This window comes from Triticum urartu, chromosome 6A, assembly GCF_056163025.1.
Source record: "Triticum urartu cultivar PI428250 chromosome 6A, HENAU_Tu73, whole genome shotgun sequence".
Lineage (NCBI taxonomy): Eukaryota > Viridiplantae > Streptophyta > Magnoliopsida > Poales > Poaceae > Triticum > Triticum urartu.
Genome location: NC_141878.1, coordinates 294,337,016 through 294,360,958, shown reverse-complemented (window position 1 = coordinate 294,360,958; position 23,943 = coordinate 294,337,016). Strand labels below are relative to the sequence as shown.

Sequence of the window (23,943 nt, the reverse complement as noted above, 5' to 3'; positions counted from 1 at the left end):
AAGAGATACATAGTTGGCTTACAATCGCCACTTCACACAATTACATGAATAAAGCATTACAACATCCAAATACAATCAAGGTCCGACTACGGAACCAAAATAAAGAACAACCCCAAATGCGACAAGGTCCCCCGATCGACCCCAACTGGGCTCCACTATTGATCAACTGAAAATGAAACAAGATAAAGGACAAGATCTTCATCGAGCTCCTCCTTGAGCTTGGTTGCGTCACCTGCAAACTGGTTTTTGGAAGTATCTGTGAGTCATGGGGACTCAGCAATCTCACACCCTCGCGATCAAGACTATTTAAGCTTATAGGAAGGGTAAAAGGTATGAGGTGGAGCTGCAGCAAGCGACTAGCATATATGGTGGCTAACATACAGAAAAGAGAGCGAGAAGAGAAGGCAAAGCATGTTCGAGAATCTATGATCAAGAAGTGATCCTAGAACAACCTACATCAAGCATAACTCCAACACCGTGTTCACTTCCCGGACTCCGCCGAAAAGAGACCATCACGGCTACACACGCGGTTGATGTATTTTAATTAAGGTCAACTTCGGGTTTTCTACAACCGGACATTAACAAATCCCCATCTGCCCATAACCACGGGCACGGCTTTCAAAAGTTCAAATCCCTGCAGGGGTGTCCCAACTTAGCCCAACACAAGCTCTCACGGTCAAGGAAGGATATTCCTTCTCCCAAGACAATCCGATCAGGCTCGGCATCCCGGTTACAAGACATCCTCGACAATGGTAAAACAAGTCCAGCAAAGCCACCCAGATGTGCCGACAAATCCCGATAGGAGCTGCACATATCTCGTTCTCAGGGCACACCGGATGAGCAAGAAGTCGGGTGGGCCAGCCCAGAGTTGCCCCTGGTAGCTACGGACATCGCTCAGTTGGACCAACACTTAGAGAAGCACTGGCCCGGGGGGGTTAAAATAAAGATGACCCTTGGGCAGGCCTACCCAAGGGAAAGAAAAGGCTAGGTGGCAAATGGTAAAACCAATGTTGGGCCTTGCTGGAGGAGTTTTATTCAAGGCGAACTATCAAGGGGTTTCCATTATAACCCAACCATGTAAGGAACGCAAAATTCGGGAACATAACACCAATATGACGGAAACTAGGGCGGCAAGAGTGGAACAAAACACCAGGCATAAGGCCGAGCCTTCCACCCTTTACCAAGTATATAGATGCATTAATTAAATAAGAGATATTGTGATATCCCAACAAATTATCCATGTTCCAACATGGAACAAGCTCCAATCTTCACCTGCAACTAACAACGCTATAAGAGGGGCTAAGCAAAGCGGCAACATAGCCAAACAACGGTTTGCTAGGACAAGGTGGATTAGAGGCTTGGCTCAACAATATGGGAGGCATGATAAGAAAGTGGTAGGTATCGCAGCGTAGGCATAGCAAAAGAGCGAGCAACTAGCAAGCAAAGATAGAAGTGATTTCGAGGGTATGGTCATCTTGCCTGAAATCCCGCAAGGAAGAAGAACGAGTCCATGAAGAAGACCAACAGGCGTAGTAGAACGGTTCCTCACAAAGGCGACGTCAACGGAACCAACCCGAAGAAGCAACACCGGAAAGAAGCACAAAACATAGTAAACAACCAACACATGAACATGGTATGATATGCGGGATGCGGTATGTGATGCATATGCATGACTTGCAAAGGAATGATTGAACCTGGCCTCATCTTGGAAAACCAAGAGTGCCACTGGAAATAGGAGTTGATTTCGGTCGAAATCGATATAAAGATCACCGGAATCGGATGCACGGTTTGGAAATGGCAAGCAAAACAAATATGGCATCATTCTGCGATAATCAGCAAGTAGCCTTCTAAATGCATCAAGATAAATATGCTACAACACTCAAACATTGCAACAAAATACATGGCAGGGATCCACTCATGACGCTTAACAAAAGATGAACACTGAGCTACAGCTAATACACTCATTAACAGGTTCAAACAAGCATGGCAAGTGCAAAAGATAACAGGTTTCGGACTTAGTGAAATAAACATGTCAGGAATTTATCATCAGGAAGCAATCTTTAGAGTATGATAACTACATGCTACAGGAACATATCATGGCAAAGCAAGGCATGGCATGAAGCTACTCTAAGCATATAACAAAAGTCCCTTAGTGACCTTGAGCCAAAAGGGATAAGAAAATACAATTACAAGCATGCGAACATAGCAAAAACATAAACAGATTCAGACTTAGTGAAAAACTGGAGCATGCAAAACAGTTAACGAGTAGGCATGTTTACGAGCTCGATGCACTCACTACAGAGCATGGCATGATAAACTAAGCATACACCCATCAAGAATACATTGCATAGAAGCTATACATGGCAAGAACAACAACCTAGCATGCACGGATCAATAGCAACATCCTCGGCAAAATCGCTAAACATGTCAACAATCTGCCAGGATCATTTTATAGCAAAAGTAGAGCTCGATTGACTCAAGCTAGGGTGCTCCATAAATGCAAACAAAGACATGGATGGATAGAGCACCACAATGCTAACTAAACATCCTTACTGATCATCCTCAAAAGAGGCACGGATCACTAGGAAACAACATGAACATATGGCATAACAACAAAATCAGGACAAGGACTTAGTGAAATTATAAGTCCCTGAAATCAGCATTAACGATTACGCTAATTTGCAAGCTTGTGCTAGTAACCACAAATATCACAAAAATACATGGAAAGCACCTCTGTAAAGATGGCATGGCATAAAACAAAACACATGTAGAGCTCAGGATCATAGCATGCACACATTAATCATGGCAAAATTGACAAAAGGTCATTTGCTGAAACAGATCTGACATAAACATCACATAGCCCTCTTCCAACAGCATTTCGGGCATCAAGATGAGCTCAAATGAAAATGATGCAATGAGATGAAATGATGTAATCGTCGAGACAAACATTTTGATATGCTGCACGCGCAAAATGGAGCTACGGATGCAAAGTTATGATGCGTTGAAAAATGCAAAAAGATTAGGGTTAGAGGAGAAAAAGTCAACCGAGGAGATTGTCCCAGATCAGGATCGCGTGCTTCCCGAGGTCGCCGGATCTGAGATCGCCGGAGCTGTTGCCGGCGTCGCCGGGTGGTGGTGGTCGGAGCAGTAGGCGGCATCGTCGCCGGCGATGAGGAGTAGCAGGACGGAGGAGGCACGGTGCAACGGCGCGGGCGTACTGGACCAGGGCGGCGCGGCGACTGGATCGGCGGGGCGGCGTCACCGGCGATGGCCGGAGGCAGCGACGGGCGCCGGTCGGCAGAAGAAGGCGGGCGAGGCGGAGTGGCAAGGGCGGCGGCTCGCCGGAGCGCGAAGGGACGATGCGGCGTGGGCGGCACCCCGCGATGGGCTTGGAGGGCCCGCGGCGGGCGGGGCGGGCCGCGCGCGGTGGAGGCGGCGATGTGGGCGCGCGGGCGCCACGTGGCGGCGACCGGTTGGGCGAGGGCAGCGGCCGGCTGACGTGGCGGCTCGTGGTAGGTCCGGGTGAGGTGGCGGCGGCGAGCGGACATGTCCGGCCGGCGTGGGATGAAATGTCCGGCGGCGGCGGGGAAGATTAGGGTAGGGTTTCGTCCGCGAATTTTTAGGAGGAGATCACATATATATAGGTAGAGGGAGTTAGGAGAGTCCAAATGAGGTGCGGTTTTCGGCCAAGCGATCGTGATCGAACGACCGAGATGATGGAGAGGTCTTAGGTGGGTTTTGGGCCAAATTGGAAGGGTGTTGGGCTGCAACACACATGAGCCCTTTTCGGTCCCTCGGTCAACCGTTGGAGTATCAAACGAAGTCCAAATGGCACGAAACTTGACAGGCGGTCTACCGGTAGTAAACCAAGGCCGCATGACAAGTCTCGGTCCAATCCGAAAACGTTTAACACCCTCACATGAAAAGAGGTAGAAAGGGACACCGGGTGACATAGGAGCGCCGGAATGCAAAACGGACAACGGGGAAAATGCCCGGATGCATGAGACGAACATGTATGCAAATGAAATGCACATGATGCCATGATATGCAATGCATGACACGCAAGCAATGACAAGGCAACAACAGCGAATAACTGGAGGACACCTGGCACATCGGTCTCGGGGCGTTACAACACTCCACCACTACGAGTGGATCTCGTCCCGAGATCTAGAATTGCACCGCAGGGAAAAGGAAGAGGAAGAGAAGAGGTAAAACTAAGTTGCTTCTTTGACAAACGAGTGAAACCAAAGAACCTTGAAAAGGTTAAGCCAACTCGAGAAAAGAATACAACAGAGATAAATGAAGTTGAAAAACCACTCCGTTAGAAAAGAGGAAGAAGGAACATTACCAGAACCTTGTCGGTTGAAAGACATGAGAAAAGGGTTGCAAAGGACAAGAAGTACATCCAAACTCTCTGGTAGAAACGAGATGAAAGACTTGATAAGATGAAAAGAACTTGAGCAAAGGGCACAACACTCCGGTTAAATGGATAAGCACGAAAAAAACATGATCTTCACAATTCGTGATGATGATTGAAAAGAGCAACATCACAATGCCTCCGGAAGAAAAGAGAGAATGGAATAGAATGAACGGAGGAGAAAAACAAGGTCTTTTGAGAGCATGCTTACAACAAATGCTAGAACAGAGTTGTTGGAAAACCAACAACAAAAAGGATAATCTTGATATGGTCTTATGGAATACATCTCAAATTATGAGGTGACAACCTGCCACTCCCGGGAAGAAGAATTGGAAATGATAAGAACAAGGAGACGAGAAACTTATTTCACCGGGAGGATAAAAGAAGAACTTGGGTCATTTATGAGCACCATAAACAAGACACAATATAACTCCAACAAAGAGGTTGGTTGATTTAATATATCTCATTCTTAGCAACATGTGAATCATGAAACATGACTCAAAATATCAAGAATGACATAATACCACATCCAATAATACAGAAGAAAAGAATTGCACTCCGGATTGCAAGATGAAGAAAGCTTGAGCTCCTCTGAAAAAATATTGATGAACACTTCGAGAAGGAATAATTCCTAGATGCACCCATCATGTTGAACCTTCATGAAGAACTCCGGTAACAAAAGGATGATCAAACAGAAGAAAGAGAGGTTGAAAACACAAGGTGAAGCCTCGCAGTGATTAGATGGGTCTCCGCAATGAAATAATTGGGAGAATTTGGAAATCCGGGAAAAGAAAAGATAAGCATCTCAAACTAAGAATGTGATATGATGAACCACTCCGGAAAACAGGAATTAATCACTTGGATGAAACAAAGAATAAGAATTATGTTGTGCTTATCCTTCATCAATTTAAATTGATGACGAGCAAATGGATTTGGCATACTACTTATTCTCGTAGAAAGGATTAAGATAGATATAGCGCAAACTTGGAAAGGTCTTCGACGGTCCACCGGAAGGATTGAAACAACGAATAAATTGATATGATAACCAAGGAAGAGAATTCTTGAACGAACCACCATAAGAATTGGAAATGAACGAAGTAAAGATAAAGAAACACCGGGAAGAATTATGAAATGAACGAAGATACTTGAGAGAATTTAGATACAAGAGGACGAATAGGTCACGAGCTTAATAGAGAATATTTGAATGATGTACCGGTAAGATTTGGGGAACGAGAGCTGAAAGCTGAGAATGAATAACTCTGAGATGATGGACTCCGGATAACAAACTGAGAAGACTCTTGAATTGCTCCGGATAGGTAAAAAGAATTCTGACAATCGAAAAAAGTTATGAGAGGATGGCCTCGAACTAGAACCACGAATCTCTGAGAGAACGGATAAGATATGGAGGTAAAACTCTTCTTCTGTCTTCCAATGTTGAGAATGACGACGAGAAACACCACCAAGAATTATCAAGGCACACCCGAATGAAGAATGGAAAGGTTGAACCAACGATGAAAAGAATTTGAAAGATCTTGGCGAAAGACATTTGACTGATGATAATTCATTCTTACGTCAAACTTTAGAAAAGAATTTGAGAAGCTCCGGAAAAAATAACAAGAGTCAGGTAAGATCCTGGGAAAGACCTGTGGGTTAGGGCCCACTCAAAGAAACACCGTCGGAATTATTTAAAAGAGAGGTTCCACCGGTTTGAATTTAAATGGCTTAAATGAGATAACATCCTCGAAAGAGCTTGAACGAAAGCAGAGTGTAAGAACGAATCTTCGAGATATCTTCAGCACTCCGGAATAATTGAATAGCGAGAAATGGATGATTCAGAGGAGCACCGGCAAGAGAAAGTATTGAAACAAGGAAAAGATATGATTGACAAGAATCCACCGGAGAAGAAAATGAGTGAAGAGTGACGAACTTGAAACTCTGTTAGGGTCTTCGTGAGAAACACCGGGTAATAACATTGAAAGGAAAGAAAGAAGAGACTTCACATCAATAAAATGATACTTGATTGAGATATATGAGTCTTCAGAGAAAAACAAGGGAGGGAGGGCGGGAAAAACAAAGGCAACTTGGAGATGGATGAAACAAACAACATTGAGAAAACTTGAGTTGATCTTGCAGATGTTGATCGGATCCACTTGGAGAGAAATACGCCGGTTGAAAAGGATTGTCATGACAATCTCGATAATCAAGAAGGATTAGTATTCACATAGGAATATGAGAACACCATTTGGAAAAGGGATGGTATCAACTCTTGAGTTCGAAGCAACTCGAATATCACAACTCAAAACAAAACCAAGTATTGGCTTGCAGAATAAGCCGGAACAAACATATGATAGAGATTTCGTCCTAAGTTTTTGTGGTGGGGCCTACACGGGCTCGATCGTACAGCACCATCATGTACAAGGCAGTGCACATGATATACGAAGCATCCCCGAGTCGGCATAGCCAAGGACTCTTTAAGACACAACGAGACCACTGTAAAACCGACCGTGGATAGGCGGACCACTAGACGTCGAACCCCAATTTCGTATCATACATCTGTCGAAAAGATATCCTAGGAGCTACTTGAATTCCCACTTATAAACTCCCAAAATTTTCTGGTTATGCAATCAGGTGTTGGGGATACAGGGGAAGCATAATATCTCACCCAAAACTAGCAAATCCTACATCCAGTTGTATCCATCCTTCAATACATAACCAAGAATCTTCGGAAATCGTTTACCTCAACCTTCGAAAAGCATCCGTTATATGAGTTCTGGCAATACTCCCGAACTCCCGCCCCAGTACTAGGTGGCGTCGAGGTTATCTCACCAACAACTGCATAAAAGAGATTTTCGATGTCGGCGAAACTAAACTCAGGTATTCCAGAATTGCAACAATAAAATTGTGATGACAACACCTCAGAGCTCAACTCCTCGGGACACTGCCACAACCCCTAAATGTCAAGAGGCACCAAGAACAATGTTCTCGTCACAAAACCATCGGAACGATTCCAAGATACCCGCGTGATCCTAAAAAAAATTTGGTGAAATTTGAGAAGAGAAGAGTCAAAACTCTGCGTCAGGATGCCTCACCAGAGCGACGAAGGGACTGAGGAGTAAAAAGAATTCCTAACTCTCCGGTATATATAATCCTAAATGACTCAAAACATTTTTCTAGACTCAACAATGCCAGCGATTCGATCAAGCAGGGGGCTCCTAAAGTCGGGGAAGGCTCTGATTACCAACTTGTAACGCCCACGATGCAGCTATATCTCCCACGTGTCGAAGCACGACTTAGAGGCATAAGCGCATTGTAAGCAATGTCGCAAGTGAGGTAATCTTCACACAACCCATGTAATACATAAGGGAAAGAGATACATAGTTGGCTTACAATCGCCACTTCACACAATTACATGAATAAAGCATTACAACATCCAAATACAATCAAGGTCCGACTATGGAACCAAAATAAAGAACAACCCCAAATGCGACAAGGTCCCCCGATCGACCCCAACTGGGCTCCACTACTGATCAACTGAAAACGAAACACGACAAAGGACAAGATCTTCATCGAGCTCCTCCTTGAGCTTGGTTGCGTCACCTGCTCGGTAACATCGGCACCTGTAAACTGGTTTTTGGAAGTATCTGTGAGTCACGGGGACTCAGCAATCTCACACCCTCGTGATCAAGACTATTTAAGCTTATAGGAAGGTTAAAAGGTATGAGGTGGAGCTGCAGCAAACGACTAGCATATATGGTGGCTAACATACGCAAAAGAGAGCGAGAAGAGAAGGCAAAGCACGTTCGAGAATCTATGATCAAGAAGTGATCCTAGAACAACCTACGTCAAGCATAACTCCAACAATGTGTTCACTTCTCGGACTCTGCCGGAAAGAGACCATCACTGCTACACACGCGGTTGATGCATTTTAATTAAGGTCAACTTCAGGTTTTCTACAATCGGACATTAACAAATTCCCATCTTCCCATAACCGCGGGCACGACTTTCAAAAGTTCAAATCCCTGCAGGGGTGTCCCAACTTAGCCCATCACAAGCTCTCACGATCAATGAAGGATATTCCTTCTCCCAAGACAATCCGATCAGGCTCGGCATCCCGGTTATAAGACATCCTCGACAATGGTAAAACAAGTCCAGCAAAGCCACCCAGATATGCCGACAAATCCCGATAGGAGCTGCACATATCTCGTTCTCAGGGCACACCGGATGAGCAAGACGTCGGGTGGGCCAGCCCAGAGTTTCCCCTGGTAGCTACGGACATCGCTCAGTTGGACCAACACTTAGAGAAGCACTGGCCCGGGGGGTTAAAATAAAGATGACCCTTGGGCAGGCCTACCCAAGGGAAAGAAAAGGCTAGGTGGCAAATGGTAAAAGCAATGTTGGGCCTTGCTAGAGGAGTTTTATTCAAGGCGAACTGTCAAGGGGTTCCCATTATAACCCAACCGTGTAAGGAACGCAAAATCCGGGAACATAACACCGATATGACGGAAACTAGGGCGGCAAGAGTGGAACAAAACACCAGGCATAAGGCCGAGCCTTCCACCCTTTACCAAGTATGTAGATGCATTAATTAAATAAGAGATATTGTGATATCCCAACAAATTGTCCATGTTCCAACATGGAACAAGCTCCAATCTTCACCTGCAACTAACAACGCTATAAGAGGGGCTGAGCAAAGCGGTAACATAGCCAAACAACGGTTTGCTAGGACAAAATGGGTTAGAGGCTTGGCTCAACAATATGGGAGGCATGATAAGCAAGTGGTAGGTATCACAGCATAGGCATAGCAAAAGAGCGAGCAACTAGCAAGCAAAGATAGAAGTGATTTCGAGGGTATGGTCATCTTGCCTGAAATCCCGCAAGGAAGAAGAAAGATTCCTTGAAGAAGACAAACGGACGTAGTCAAATGGTTCCTCAAAAACGCGACGTCAACGGAACCAACCCGAAGAAGAAACACCGGAAAGAAGTACACAACATAGTAAACAACAAACACATCAACATGGTATGATATGCGAGATGCGGTATGTGATGCATATGCATGACTTGCAAAGGAATGATTGAACTTGGCCTCATCTTGGAAAACCAAGAGTGCCACTGGAAAGAGGAGTTGATTTCGGTCAAAATCGATATAAAGATCACCGGAATCGGATGCACGGTTTGGAAATGGCAAGCAAAACAAATATGGCATCGGTCTGCGATAATCAGCAAGTAGCCTTCTAAAATGCATCAAGATAAATATGCTACAACACTCAAACATTGCAACAAAATACATGGCAGGGATCCACTCATGATGCTTGACAAAAGATGAACACTGAGCTACGGCTAATACACTCATTAACAGGTTCAAACAAGCATGGCAAGTGCAAAAGATAACAGGTTTCGGACTTAGTGAAATAAACATGTCAGGAATTTATCATCAGGAAACAATCTTTAGAGCATGATAACTACATGTTAAAGGAACATATCATGGCAAAGAAAGGCATGGCATGAAGCTACCCTAAGCATATAACAAAAGTCCCTTAGTGACCTTGAGCCAAAAGGGATCAGAAAATACAATTACAAGCATGCGAACATAGCAAAAACATAAACAGATTCAGACTTAGTGAAAAACTGGAGCATCCAAAACAGTTAACGAGTAGGCATGTTTACGAGCTCGATGCACTCACTACAGAGCATGGCATGATAAACTAAGCATACACCCATCAAGAATACATTGCATAGAAGCTAGACATGTCAAGAACAACAAGCTAGCATGCATGGATCAATAGCAACATCCTCGGCAAAATCGCTAAACATGTCAACAATCTGCCAGGATCATTTTATAGCAATAGTAGAGCTCGATTGACTCAAGCTAGGGTGCTTCATAAATGCAAACAAAGACATGGATGGATAGAGCACCACAATGCTAACTAAACATCCTTACTGATCATCCTCAAAAGAGGCACAGATCACTAGGAAACAACATGAACATATGGCATAACAACAAAATCAGGACAAGGACTTAGTGAAATTCTAAGTCCCTGAAATCAGCATTAACGATTACGCTACTTTGCAAGCTTGTGCTAGTCACCACAAATATCACAAAAATACATGGCAAGCACCTCTGTAAAGATGGCATGGCATATAACAAAACACATGTAGAGCTCAGGATGATAGCATGCACACATTAATCATGGCAAAAATGACAAAAGGTCATTTGCTGAAACAGATCTGACATAAACATCACATAGCCCTCTTCCAACAGCATTTCGGGCATCAAGATGAGCTCAAATGAAAATGATGCAATGAGATGAAATGATGTACTCGTCGAGATGAATATTTTGATATGCTACACGCGCAAAACGGAGCTACGGATGCAAAGTTATGATGCGTTGAAAAATGCAAAAAGATTAGGGTTAGAGGAGAAAAAGTCAACCAAGGAGATTGTCCCAGATCTGGATCGCGCGCTTCCCGAGGTCACGGGATCCGAGCTCGCCGGAGCTGTTGCCGGCGTCGTCGGGCGGTGGTGGTCGGAGCACTAGGCGGCGTCGTCGCCGGCGATGAGGAGCAGCAGGACGGCGGAGGCACAGTGCGGCGGCGCGGGCGGACTGGACCAGGGCGGCGCGGCGACTGGATCGGCGGGGCGGCGTCACCGGCAATGGCCGGAGGCGGCGACAGGCACCGGTCGGCGGAAGAAGGCGGGCGAGGGCGGTGGCTCGCCGGAGCGCGAAGGGACGAGGTGGCATGGGCGGCGCCCCGCGATGGGCTTGGAGGGCCCGCGGCGGGCAGGGCGGGCCGCGCGCGATGGAGGCGGCCATGTGGGCGCGCGGTCGCCACATGGCGGCGACCGGTTGGGCGAGGGCGGCGGCCGGCTGACGTGGCGGCTCGTGATAGGTCCGGGTGAGGTGGCGGCGGCGAGCGGACATGTCTAGCCGACGTGGGATGAAATGTCCGGCGGCGGCGGGGAAGATTAGGGTAGGGTTTCGTCCGCGAATTTTTAGGAGGAAGATCACATATATATATAGGTAGAGGGAGTTAGGAGAGTCCAAATGAGGTGCGGTTTTCGGCCACGCGATCGTGGTCGAACGACCGAGATGATGGAGAGGTCTTAGGTGGGTTTTGGGCCAAATTGGAAGGGTGTTGGGCTGCAACACACACGAGGCCTTTTCGGTCCCTCGGTCAACCGTTGGAGTATCAAACGAAGTCCAAATGGCACGAAACTTGACAGGCGGTGTACCGGTAGTAAACTAAGGCCGCATGACAAGTCTCGGTCCAATCCGAAAACGTTTAACACCCGCACATGAAAAGAGGTAGAAAGGGACACCGGGTGACATAGGAGCGCCAGAATGCAAAACGGACAACGGGGAAAATGCTCGGATGCATGAGACGAACATGTATGCAAATGAAATGCACATGATGCCATGATATGCAATGCATGACACGCAAGCAATGACAAGGCAACAACAGCGAATAACTGGAGGACACCTGGCACATCGGTCTCGGGGCGTTACAATAGGCGGCTAGGCTGCTCGCCACTTGGCCTAACAGGCCAGATCTTGTGGGGTGGGGGAAGATGGCCCTTGGAGGCGCCTGCCCATCCGCGTAGATCGAGCGGAGGGGGCGGATTGGGCGTTCGCCTGCTCGATCTAGGAGCACGGCGGCGCAGCAGCAACCGGCAAGGCGTGGGAAGGTTAGGAACGGTGAGGCAGTAGGGGGTGGATCCGGTCCATCTGGATCCAGCAGCGGACGGCGCGGGTGAGGGGACCGACGCCAAGATCGATGGTGGTAGCCTGACTTCCATGGCCATGGCGGCTCTGCAGGGAGAGGGGGAGAGAGGTGTGAGGTCTAAAAGAGATAGGAGAAGGAGAGGGTGAGGGGGAGGCGGTGACCTGTAAGAGGCGGTGGCCACGGTCTCCGGCGAGGGCCAGCTCTGGTGACCGGCTGGAGGAGCGAATTATGGCGGGAGGCGTTGCACGAGGGTCGATGACGAGGGAGCTCGAGGGGAGCCAGGCTCCTGTGACTGCAGGCGCTCGGGAGGCGCGGCGGCGCGGTTCGGGCTTGTTTGGGCCCTGTGGGCCAGATCCGGGCCCCGGCGGGCCGCAAGGTAGAGAGGGGGCTGCGGGGCGACGTGGCGGCCTCTGAGTGGGCAAGAGCAGTGCTAGGTGGGGGCGCGGCCACTCGGACGGCGCCAAGTGGCGGCGGGGAGGTGGCCGGAGCAAAACATGAAGAGGGAGGCGGCGGCTGATGATTAGGGGTGCGGAAATTGAGGAGGGGTAATTGGCTGGCAAAAATGGAAGGGGAGGGTTTTAAATAGGAAAGGGGGCTAGGATTATGGTTAGTAGGGGTTTGGAGGTGTTTCCGGACCTCCGACCGTGATCCGATGGTTCTGGTCGGAGGGGGGGTTGGTGGGCTGGTTTAGAGTGGGAGTGGGCTGTGAAGAGAGGCCTTGGGCTGAGAGGAGAGAAGAGAAGGAGAGGCCCGGCGGCAGTTTCGGGGACCGAAACGTCCGACGAATAAACCGACTATATTGCGGCTGTATGTTTAACGGTTGGGCTATCAAACGGACTCCGAATACGACGAAATTTGGCAGGCGTTCTACCTACACTATAAAAAGACCTCACGCCAACTTTGAACCCATTCCGAGAATAGTTTTATGTCACTTATAAAATAATATTTCGGAGGTGACGCTGGCATGTGTGAGTGTGGTTGGGCTTGGAACAGACAACGGAGAGAACTGGGAGACCCGGACGGATGCAAGTTTTGAAAACATGAGGATGCAATGCATATGATGACTTGATGAATGCAACAAATAAATAAAACACACAACAACAACGAAATAACTGGAAGGCTTCTAGAGCGTCGGTCTCGGGTCGTCACATGACTCCACCGGTGCTCAAGCCGGGGCTTCTTGCTGGCTCTAGAGGTGGTGACCAGAAGGCGCCGACCAGCCCCCTGCACTCCTCCTTCGCAGCCTCGCCACTCCCGGTCTTGTCAGGCCATGCTTGACGCCCCCTGACGGGACCGGGGTGGTCTCCTGCTTGGGTGCTCCCTTTATCGTCTTTTCCTGCTTCCGCCGCAGTGCCTGAAGGAGGGAAAACGAAAAGAGGGGATCACCGGGCACTTATCTTTTTTCAATCTTAAATCTGTAGGCAACCCCCAAATTTTAATTCAAATAAATGTAACCCCTCGAGTCCATCGTTGTGTTCTGTAATGCTTGTACTTGTATTAGCATATGAATGAAAAAGATGAACCTTGCCGAGAACCCGTGCATGTATATGTCCATGCAGAGGTGGAATGCCTCTTTAATGTAAATAAACGAGTTAACCCCTGCAGGATATCCTACCGGCACCCTCTTTGTCTGCCGGAGAACCACGTCTGCCAAGGAACAGACAGAGGGGCCAGCCCCCCGCCAACTCCTTTTTACCAAAGGCTACTGCGACCATCCTGACCGAAGCAACGTTTGAGTCATGGATGGGAGCACCTAAGTCTGAAAGGAGTAGTGAAGTTTTCTCATGCAAAGTTATAGCTTTATAGAACACTAATGGACAAGGGGTAGAACTTATCTGTTTGGCTTGCCGGGGATTCCAGTGCTTAGGCATCTTCTCAACTCCTTGCAAGAACCTACAACTCCATGTAGATGAGAATGAATGTAGGATGCAATCCTATCTATATGCATATGCAAATGCTCATGAAATGCTTATGCAGTGATCTGGGTGTGCTCATGCATGCATGGAATCTTAGTTGGGGCCCCCCTACAGTGCTTCTTTATTTTCTCTTGCACGGGGTCATCGCCCCGGCTTCGGAAGAGGGGTTACATGCAGCTGAGGCAAGGCCTGTACAATAGGGTGGCTGCCGGGCAGGGCCCGACAGTCGTGCCTTATGGGTAGTACTTGCCGAGATGCTCAATATTCCATGAGTTTTGCAACTGAGTGCCATCTTTGGTCTCCAGATGGACTGTGCCAGGTCTGGTGACTCGTACCACCCGGTAAGGGCCTTCCCATTTCGATGAAAACTTGTGTGTACCCTTGGCAGACTGAACGCACCTAAGGACAAGGTCACCTTCCTCAAAACACTTGGGATGTACCATGCAGCTATGATAGCGATGCAGGGCCTGCTGGTAGCATGCAGCATGCGTAGCAGCCCAGACACGTTTCTCCTTGAGTAGCACAGCGTCATCACGCCGGTGCTAATCTTTCGCTACTTTATCTTAGGAAAGCACTCGAGGAGACCTATAAATGAGTTCCGTGGGGATGACAACTTCTGCCCTGTAGACCAGGGAGAAGGTAGTCTGCCCGGTAGCTCGGTTACGTGTCATTCTGATGGACCAGAGAACTACCGGCAGCTCCTCAATCCACCTCCTACGGTGCTTCTGCAGCATATCAAAAGTTCTTGTCTTGAGTCCATGTAGAACTTCAGCATTCGCCCTCTCAGCTTTCCACAGAGGCAAATGAGATTCTACATCCGAGGGTACGAACATATTGCATGAAGGTGTGGCTCGTGAACTGGGTGCCATTGTCAGTGATGATCCTTGCCGGAACTCCAAAACGACACACCAATTTTTGAAGAACTTGATAGCTGACTGAGCAGTCACCTTTCTCACGGCAGTCACTTCCGGCCACTTTGTAACCTTGTCGATGGCAATGAACAAGAATTCAAAGCCCCCGATTGCTCAGGGGATTGGGCCGAGGATATCGAGCCCCCAGATCGAAAATGGCCATAAGAGAGGGATTGTATGAAGGGCTTGGGTAGGCAGGTGTGTTTTCTTGGAATGGAATTGGCAGACTTCACATGTCGTGGCGAGCTCGACCGCATCTTGGAGGGTTGTGGGCCAATAGAATCCTTGTCGGAATGCTTTCCAACTAATGCCCTTGATCCAATGTGGGAGCCGCACATTCCTCTATGAATCTCAGCTACCGGTTCCTTTCCTTCCTCCCGACAGACACACTTCAATTTCACAACATTGGGCCTCCTTCTGTATAGAGTGTCATCGACAAACTGATACATACTGGCCCTCCGGGCTACTCTTTCAGCTTCATCTTGGTCGCCGGGGAGTTCTCCGGTCTGAGGCTTGGCAACGAGGACTAGCAGCACCTCCTCTGCTGCGGAAGCACCAGCATCGTCCAGGGGGTCCATTGGCCCGGCTGGAGGGGGTGGTTCGGTAAGCTGTGAGGAGTTGTTCCCGGCAGGGTCTCTGCCGGTTGCGGACGACTTGACCGGGAGAGGCTTACCGTAGTCCAAAATTCTCCTTTTCTGGGCCATTGTTGCTGGGGATACGGAGGTCTGAGAGAGATGGAGAACAAAAGTTCCTGGTTCAATAGAAGCTATGCTATTGCAGCACACTTTGACAGGTGATCAGCTATGTTGTTTCCACACGGGGTACGTGCTCAATTTGCAACCCGTCAAGGTGCTCCTCCAACCTTCTCACTTCCTTGATGTATGCCTCCATCAATGGACTCTAACAATCCTTGTTGACTTGTCTCACCACAAGCTATGAATCTCCTCGAATGATTAGCTTCTCAATTCCCAATTCTGCTGTAATCCCGAGCCCGGCAAGGAGCCCTTCATATTCAGTTGTATTGTCTGTGGCTGCTTCCCGGGCAAAATGCATTTGGACGACATACTTGAAGTGCTCCCCAGAGGGGGCAACAAGAAGCACGCCATCCCATGCGCCTTGTAGCGAAAAAGCACCATCAAAATACATAATCCATTCTTGCGGTGATTCCTTGCCGGGAAGAGCAGTCTCTATCATTTCTTCATCAGGGGTTGGCGTCCATTCTGCAATAAACTCTGCCGGTGCCCTGCTCTAAATAGTTTACGTGCTCTCAAACTTCAAACCAAAGCTGGATAACTCCAAAGCTCACTCCACTATTCTACCAGTAGCCTCAGGGTTTCGGAGTATCCTTTTCAACGGAAAATAAGTGATAACCGTGATCTCATGGGCTTGGAAGTAGTTGCGCAGTTTCCGTGAGGCCATAACGAGGACAAATATCAACTTCTGCACAATAGAGTACCTCGATCTAGCCCCCTGTATCAAGGAGCTGACGAAGTACACTGGGCGATGCACCACTTTCTTCCTTGTCGCGTCCTTGGGGTTGTTCACGTTACCGTGCTCATTGTTGTCCTGATCCTTATCTACCTCTATTGTTTTCTGCTCACTTTCTGCCTCATCCATTTCTCGCAGCGCTACCAAGGGCGCACTGACCACTTGGTTGGTTGCCGCAAAGTATAGCAACAACAGTTCTTGTGGTCTAGGCGCAACCAAGGTAGGTACAGATGATAAGTATGCCTTCAACTCTTGTAGAGCTGCATCTGCTTCCGGGGTCCACTTCATAGGCCCTGCCATCTTCAAAATTTTGAAGAACGGCAGGGCACGCTCGGCAGACTAGGAAATGAATCTGCTTAGCACGACAACACATCCTGTTAAGCGCCTCACATCCTTAACTGTCCTTGGCGCTTGAATCTGCTCAATGGCTTTGATCTTGTCGGGGTTAGCTTTGATCCCTTGATGGGACACGAAGAAACCAAGTAGGGGATACCAAACACAAACTTCTCTAGATTAAGCTTCAAATTGATCTTGCGCAGATTAGCAAATGACTCCCCCAAATCCTGGATAAGGGTGGCCTTATCCTTGGTTTTTACCATGATATCATCCATATAGGCTTCTATATTTCTGTGTAATTATGGCTCAAAAACAATTTGGACTGCCCTTGCAAAAATGGACCCGACACTCTTCATTCCAAATGGCATGCGGACAAAGCAGTACATACCACATGGAGTGATGTATGATGTCTTCTCTTCATCTTCTTTGGACATAAAGATCTAGTGATATCCGGAGTACGCATCCAGAAAGGAGAGCAAATCACAACCTGAAGTGGAGTTCAAAATCTGGTCGATGCGCGGTAAGGGAAATGGGTCCATCGGAAAAGCCTTGTTGAGAACTATGAAATCAATGCAAAGCCTCCACTTCCCATTTGCCTTCCGGACTACCACTGAATTTGCTAACCATCTAGGATGCAGTACTTCTCTGACCAAACCAGCCACCTCTAGTTTCTTGATCTCTTCGGCAATGAACTGCTGCCTCTCCGAGGCCTGCTTCCGGATTTTCTGCTTGACAGGTCGAGCATGTGGGCAGACATCAAGGTGGTAATCGATTACCTCCCTGGGAACACTGGGGATATCTGATGGTTGCCACGCAAACACATCGATATTCACCCGCAAGAAGGCAACGAACGCGCTTTCCTATTTTTCTTCGAGGGTGGCGCTGATGGTGAAAGTACCTTCAACGCCAGCCAGCCCTGCCGGGACCTTCTTCACTTGGGGTGCAACAACCTTGGATCTCTTGCTGTTGGAATACTCCGGCACGTCATCAACGGGTGTCGTGGACTCCGAGGGGGCATGCTTCCCGGACTCCTTGCCGGAGGTCCTACAATCCCTCTTCTTTCCTTTCCTTTCCTTGGCGGGAGTTGCCGCTGTCGCTGCATCTACTGCGACTGCATCCCGGTACATCTTATCCACGCAATAATTTCATCCTTCTCATTTGATGAGATAGTGATGACTCCTAGTGGCCCAGGCATCTTCAAGGTGTTGTAAGCATAATGGGATGCCACCATGAACTTGGCAAGGCCGGGCGTCCAAGAATCCCATTGTATGGCAGGGGATATCAACCACATCAAATGCAATCTTCTCAGTATGATTGTTCAGTTCTCCCCCAAATGTCACCGACAACGTAATCTTCCCTTTAGGATGGCTCCTGCTGGGGTTAACTCCTTGAAATGTGTCGGTAACCTCTAGCTCTTCTTCTCCTATCTAAAGCTTGCTGATGACTGCTGAGAAAATCAGATTCAACCCGGCCCCACCATCCACTAGCATCTTTGTGACTTTGAGGTTGCGAATTGTTGGGGAGACCAACAATGGCAAACATCCCGCCACAGTGGTGCGGTCAGGATGATCCTCATCATCAAAGATGATGGGCGTGCGGGACCATTTGAGCGGCTTCTAGTCCCTTGGCGCTCGCTCCACGGCATTGACCTCTCTTGCCGACCGCTTGAGCTGGCGGTGAGAGGCATGCAAGGATGCACCCCCATCAATGCATAGTGCATTAGTGGCCTTCTGAAACTCCTGCTCACTGGTTTCCTCTTCATCCCCTCCATCACTCAGATCATCACAGATTTCTTTGTCTTGACCCCTGGCGGGCTTTCCTTACTTCCAAAAGGGTTTGCTTGGGCTTTTTGCTTCACCGCCTTGGCCTTTACTGCCAGCAGTATTCTAACCTTTTTCCTTGTCACGCTTATCATATTCTACCCTCTGTTTATTGACAAGCTGCTCAACCTGGTAACACTCCTTAATTTCGTGGCCCTTGGTCCGATGGATCTTGCAGTATGGCCCATCGCCTTTCCCAGCTTTCTCGGCAGCAGCAGCTTCTCGGAAGGTAGTGCAAGCGGCAGCTTCCTTGCCGGGGACCTCAGCCTTGGCCTTCTTGCCGGTACTAAGTGTGCCCGAACCTTCCACATTCATCACTGCTTTATCTCTTGGCTTCTTACTGCGCTTCTTGCTCTTTCTCTGACTGGTTGATTCATCCTCATCCTCTGAATCAACATTGGTGCAATCTTCCTCTCCGGGTAACTTCCATCCTTAGAAGTGGCCGTCGCCACAACAAACTTTCCTTGTTCGCGTATTGTGGCCAAGAGCGCTCTGTAAAGAAAAGTTTTTCCTGTGCCTCCTGGTCCATCGACAAAGAATATGCCTCCTCTTTGGCGGTTAATTGTGTGTAGAATTTCATCGTAGGCCTTCCTCTGCTCGTTGTTTAGGTTTTGATGTAAAGATGCGTCCTCGGGGTCCACCTCAATCGAGGTCTCTTCGATGATCTCCCTAGGTATGTCGTCTGTCGTCTCATGTTGTTTGTCAATCTCTAGAAGAGGAAATGATTTTATGTCGTTTCCCATTGAGTGCAGCATGTCCGTGATATTTCTCAGCACCATCTGTTCAACCGTGTGCTTGCATTTGCAGTTTCTACTGTAGTCTTCTGACATTGACTCTAGTTGTTTGTTCCAGAGGCCTCGGATGTTGCTTGGCTCGCAAAACACCAGGATTGTCGCGAATAGCCTTCATAACGATGATGGCATTCAAAACAACCCCGCTTCTGTCATGCAGTCATCCAATTGTTGTCTGCCTCAATGAGCCCCCGTTTTTCTGTAGCTTCATGGAAGGTTGGCATTAGTTGTCCATTGACTGTCCGTAGGTCTTCATAGCTGGTGGCGCATATCACGTGGTTTGGGAGAACTCGAAGATAGTATCATTCTCCTTCAGCCGGATGTGCTGCGACGATCCTGCCAACCTGGAACAAAGCGGCTCGTTTCCTCTCTTGCCAGAACTTCCCTTGTGTTTGCCAAGTATAATATTCTGGAAAGTCTCTGTACAGTATGCCTCGTGCTTTCTCATGTAAGCTGTTTGCTTGAAAGTACGCTGTCAACATTAATATTTCTGTTCCTTCATGGTTGATAACATTCTTTATTTTTTGTTTGCCATGGTATGAAACCATGTGCATATTTGGGAGATGTAGCTACAACTGCAAGACTGGTGGGTGCATTTTGCTTAGTTCGAAGCCATATGTTCTCCATAGTGCTTCTGGTGGTGTCACCCAACGTGCGTCTCTGTATTGTTGAATCTCATCGATTTTGACTTTGTCTACATTGTTAGTTATAGATACAGATTCTCGGTCATGACCCTTGTAGATGTACTTGAACAGGTACTTAACAGCTTTAATGCTTGAGCATATCTCAACATTTTTGTGGCAGTTGAACATCCTTAATAGATAGGGGTTGTAAGGAACCACCCACCTATTATCTAGTTTGCAATTCCAGACCGTTTCAGTTCGACTGTCATTGCGTCTCCTATATATTGGGCAGGAGTCCTTGCCTTCAATCGTAGTTTCATTAAATGGCCTTGGATAATTGTTCTTGCATGATGGACGATTCTTTGTGCATGGACATAATTTATTCAATGCACCACAAGGACCATGCATCATATGTTTGATTACCATTTTGTATAACTCTGGGTATTTGTGCTTGTTAGGCAGCTCAGCGGAGATGGTCTTGTCATATTGTTCTGGACATGTGTACTTATATTTTCTGGTCATGATCAGCAAAAAGTGAGCATGGGGTAGTCCCCTCTTTTGGAACTCTATGACATATGTATATGCCTGGACCTTTCCAAGAATGTTCTTCTTAAATAGTTGCTTCTTCATTTCTTCTAGATTCGCCCTGAAAACACGAACTACAATATCTGGGCGATCTTGTGGCGTTTGTTGAAATTGTAGTTCACGTGTTATCTCTTCCCAATTGGGGTTGCAGTTCATTTGTGAGGAATATGTCTGGCTTTCCATATTTTCTAACTAAAGCCATGGCATCTAGATATCAGCGAAGTCTATCCGGTGGCCCTCCAATAAATGATGATGCAAGTACTCTCCATTTTCCGACTGCATTTCCCTTTTCTTCTCCAGCTCGAATGCTGTCCAGAAGGCCTTGGTATAGATCTTTTCTTATTTCCTTTTGATGATGCCACATGTAATCCAGTATGGAGCTTTCAATCTTGATGTATGTATCTACAACAAACTTCTGGAAAAGCCGTCCGTCGTGCAATATTGGGTTGAATATGTTTTGTAGTGTATGGAATTTATAGCAGTAGCATTCTCTCATGGTTAACCACAAGCCATTGACTGAATCTGTGAAAATATTAGAACATGAAAAGTTTGCTGCATATGTAGGAGTGTACCATATATGAAAATAATTTTTAATAGAATAATATATGAAATTTTACCTGGTTCATCTTCATTATGGATATTATCAGCACCGACATCTTCCTCTCATGTATCCTTCTTTGGGATTTTCCTAAGCCAACCCACTTCATCTCTTCGAAACAATAGAGGATACGACAATGGATCATAGCACCCATAATATGATCGAATGTGGTCTATTTCGTTGTTGTTCCCATGTAGTATTACATTCTTGTCATAAGTATCTCTTCTTTCATTTACTTCAATCCACACTGCCGCTACCCCTGAATTGATTGGTGCATTGTAAGTTCTTTGGTCCAATCTTTGGTCAAGGTTCAATATGAGTCTATAGTCCTCAAGGTTTTGGGCTTGTCCCAAACTCCTGAACTATTGAGAGTATGGATTATCGCATAGAATGTCGGTTATTATTCGAATCACCTTCTTGTCTTGATCGTACATTTCCTCACGGCAATGGCGGTAACGATTCTCCAAGATTGGATCATCATCGTAGAAGTATAACTCCAGATGCTTTGGATCTGAGCGACTGTTACCAAATGAGTGTATATTATGATAGATCTGACCAGGTGCTCGAAACATACAAATACCAGCTGTTTGCATGTCAGTTGTCTCTTTGTCAAGGTTGCAGTATAGAGTAGTGAATGAGAAGTGTCCATTGAAAAATCTTATATTGTTCCGAAAATGTCTTGCATATGATTCATTGTTTTTCCAAAGTCTCCTGAGTTCCGGTGGTCTATCTAGATTGGCTAGTCTTATCGGTCCTTTTCTGCAACATAACCCCTTTGTTTCATACTTGAATTTTGTTGCATGGCAGAAGCTGCAATTTGGTACCGTTTTGAGCACGTGTGTGTTCTTTGGTATGTTGCTATAGAAGAAATCATACGGGTCAGGGTTATGAACTTCATCATCTTCTGTGTTTTTTATTTCCATTTCTCTTTCCCATTCTGCATTGATTTGTAACATGAAAATTTAGTAAAGGGTTAAAATAATGATCCAAATATATTTTAATTGTGTTGAGCATACCTTGGCCAGAGAACATGTATTCATACTCGTTCGTGTCTTCTTCAAATATGACTTTATCATTACCATGATCCTCGTTGTAAACTAATTGTGTTGGTGCATCTACCACTTTGATGGTTGCGTCTTGCTCACATATGACATCATCATTACCTGTGTAGTACTTTTTAAGTGTTAACACACATACATATATGTATACATATAATTTTTGTATTGCATAATAGTATATATGAAATTGATATTCTTACCGTGATCATCATTGTAGAATGACTGTATTCGTGCATTTACTTCTTTGATTGTTGGCAACATTGAAGAGGGGATGTCTGCCCACAAAGCTACCTTACTGTGATCGTTATTGTTGAATGTTTGTGTTTGGGCATCCGCTTCTTTGATGCTTGGAAACAATGACGAGGGTGTGTCTGTCCACAAAAGATGGTTAGTTCTACAGGCATATGTATATCTATTTTGAGTGTGAGTACATTGTATTAAATTTAGAGCATTAGCGTAATCACTGCCTGTTTCTGTTATGGATGTGTCTTCTTCTGGTGATACAAAAACAGTTTTCATCCGTCTTGTCATGAATTCTTTTGTTATGACGGTGTAGCAATGTTTGTCTTTCTCCTGACATCACATGCTTTTTGTGTTTGACAGGAAAGGTAGAAGTACCAACTTCCTGTTCGGTTGCGATATATGCAGGGTTCTCCATCGCAATTGAATCTTTGAAGCTTCTCAATTCATGGTTAACTTTAATTTTTTCTATTCTAGCTTTCTTTTGTTCTGGTTGCATAGCTGCATATTCATGTCTTCTTTTTGTCTTTACATCTGGCTTTTTTGTTGACTCTTTAGTTGTTTTCCTTTGTTCATAGGCTTCATGGCATTTTTTCCGTTTTCCTTGCTTTTGTTCATCGGTGAGTCTTGCATACCGCTCTCTATCTGTTTTCTTTCTTGCTTGCTTTTCTTCATCGGTCATTCTTGCATATCGCTCTCTATCTCTTTTTCTTCTTTCTTCTTTGGCATCCATTAACCCAAATGACTTCTGCATGAGAGTTCATATAATGTAAGAATTAAACCTGGATGGTATATGGAAGGATCACATTGTTAATATAGCATCATCAAGAAAACAAAACTGCATAGAATAGGACCATGACTATTTGAGATGACAATTGTACTCAGGTAATAGAGAACATGGCATATATTATTCTCTCTGTTTACGCTAGATTGATCTTCCTGCATCCATAGCACTTAACTCCTAAACCTCAAGAAATCAGGAACTTCCATAATTTTGAAATGTTAAGAAGTTTCTCGACCCCCTTAAAAATATATAAACCCATTTGTATCCTCCTCTTGTCCATTTGGGAGGCATGATTGGTGCTGTCAATGCTTTTCGTGCAGGTGCTGGAGATCTCACTGGGATTGGTTGGCAATCAATGAATTCACAGATAAAGCATGAGAAGGTCTGTCCTTTTGCCCGCACACCCGAACTATTTACATTTCTGTAACGCTAGAGTATTGTTTTTATGGGCACATGGGTCATCTTTGGTGTGAGGTTCTCTACTTACAAGTCCTGTTGTTGAGACATTTTCAACGTGAATGGTTTAGGAAATATTTCTTCTTGCCAAAGAAATTGAAAGTAGGTGGTTATTAAAGAATTAAAGTCTTAATGGTAATAATTATTGTCAATGAAATTCCGTTGATTTCAGAAAACCTTAGTGTGTAACTTAAGTCT

The 23,943-nt window shown here is 46.3% G+C and overlaps 1 protein-coding gene across 1 annotated transcript; it reads right to left on the bottom strand.

Annotated features, from left to right (window-relative positions):
* Window positions 1-21,107: 21,107 nt before the first annotated feature.
* On the bottom strand, window positions 21,108-22,784 carry LOC147965047 (uncharacterized). Its single transcript, XM_087530261.1, has 4 exons — window positions 22,466-22,784; window positions 22,224-22,370; window positions 22,032-22,144; window positions 21,108-21,131 (listed from the first exon to the last, which is right to left on the bottom strand). The coding sequence occupies exons 1-4, from the start codon at window positions 22,782-22,784 to the stop codon at window positions 21,108-21,110; spliced, it is 603 nt and encodes a 200-aa protein (XP_087386387.1).
* Between the last annotated feature and the right edge of the window lie 1,159 nt (window positions 22,785-23,943).

What these genes read in the sequence shown, in the direction of transcription:
- LOC147965047 (XM_087530261.1), bottom strand. Translation starts at nt 22,784, where the DNA reads ATGAAAACTGTTTTTGTATCACCAGAAGAAGACACATCCATAACAGAA. An exon ending in ATACATGTTCTCTGGCCAAG is followed by an intron (nt 22,145 to 22,223) that starts GTATGCTCAACA and finishes AAATCAATGCAG; the next exon opens with AATGGGAAAGAGAAATGGAA. An exon ending in ACACACACGTGCTCAAAACG is followed by an intron (nt 21,132 to 22,031) that starts GTACCAAATTGC and finishes ATATTTTCACAG; the next exon opens with ATTCAGTCAATGGCTTGTGG.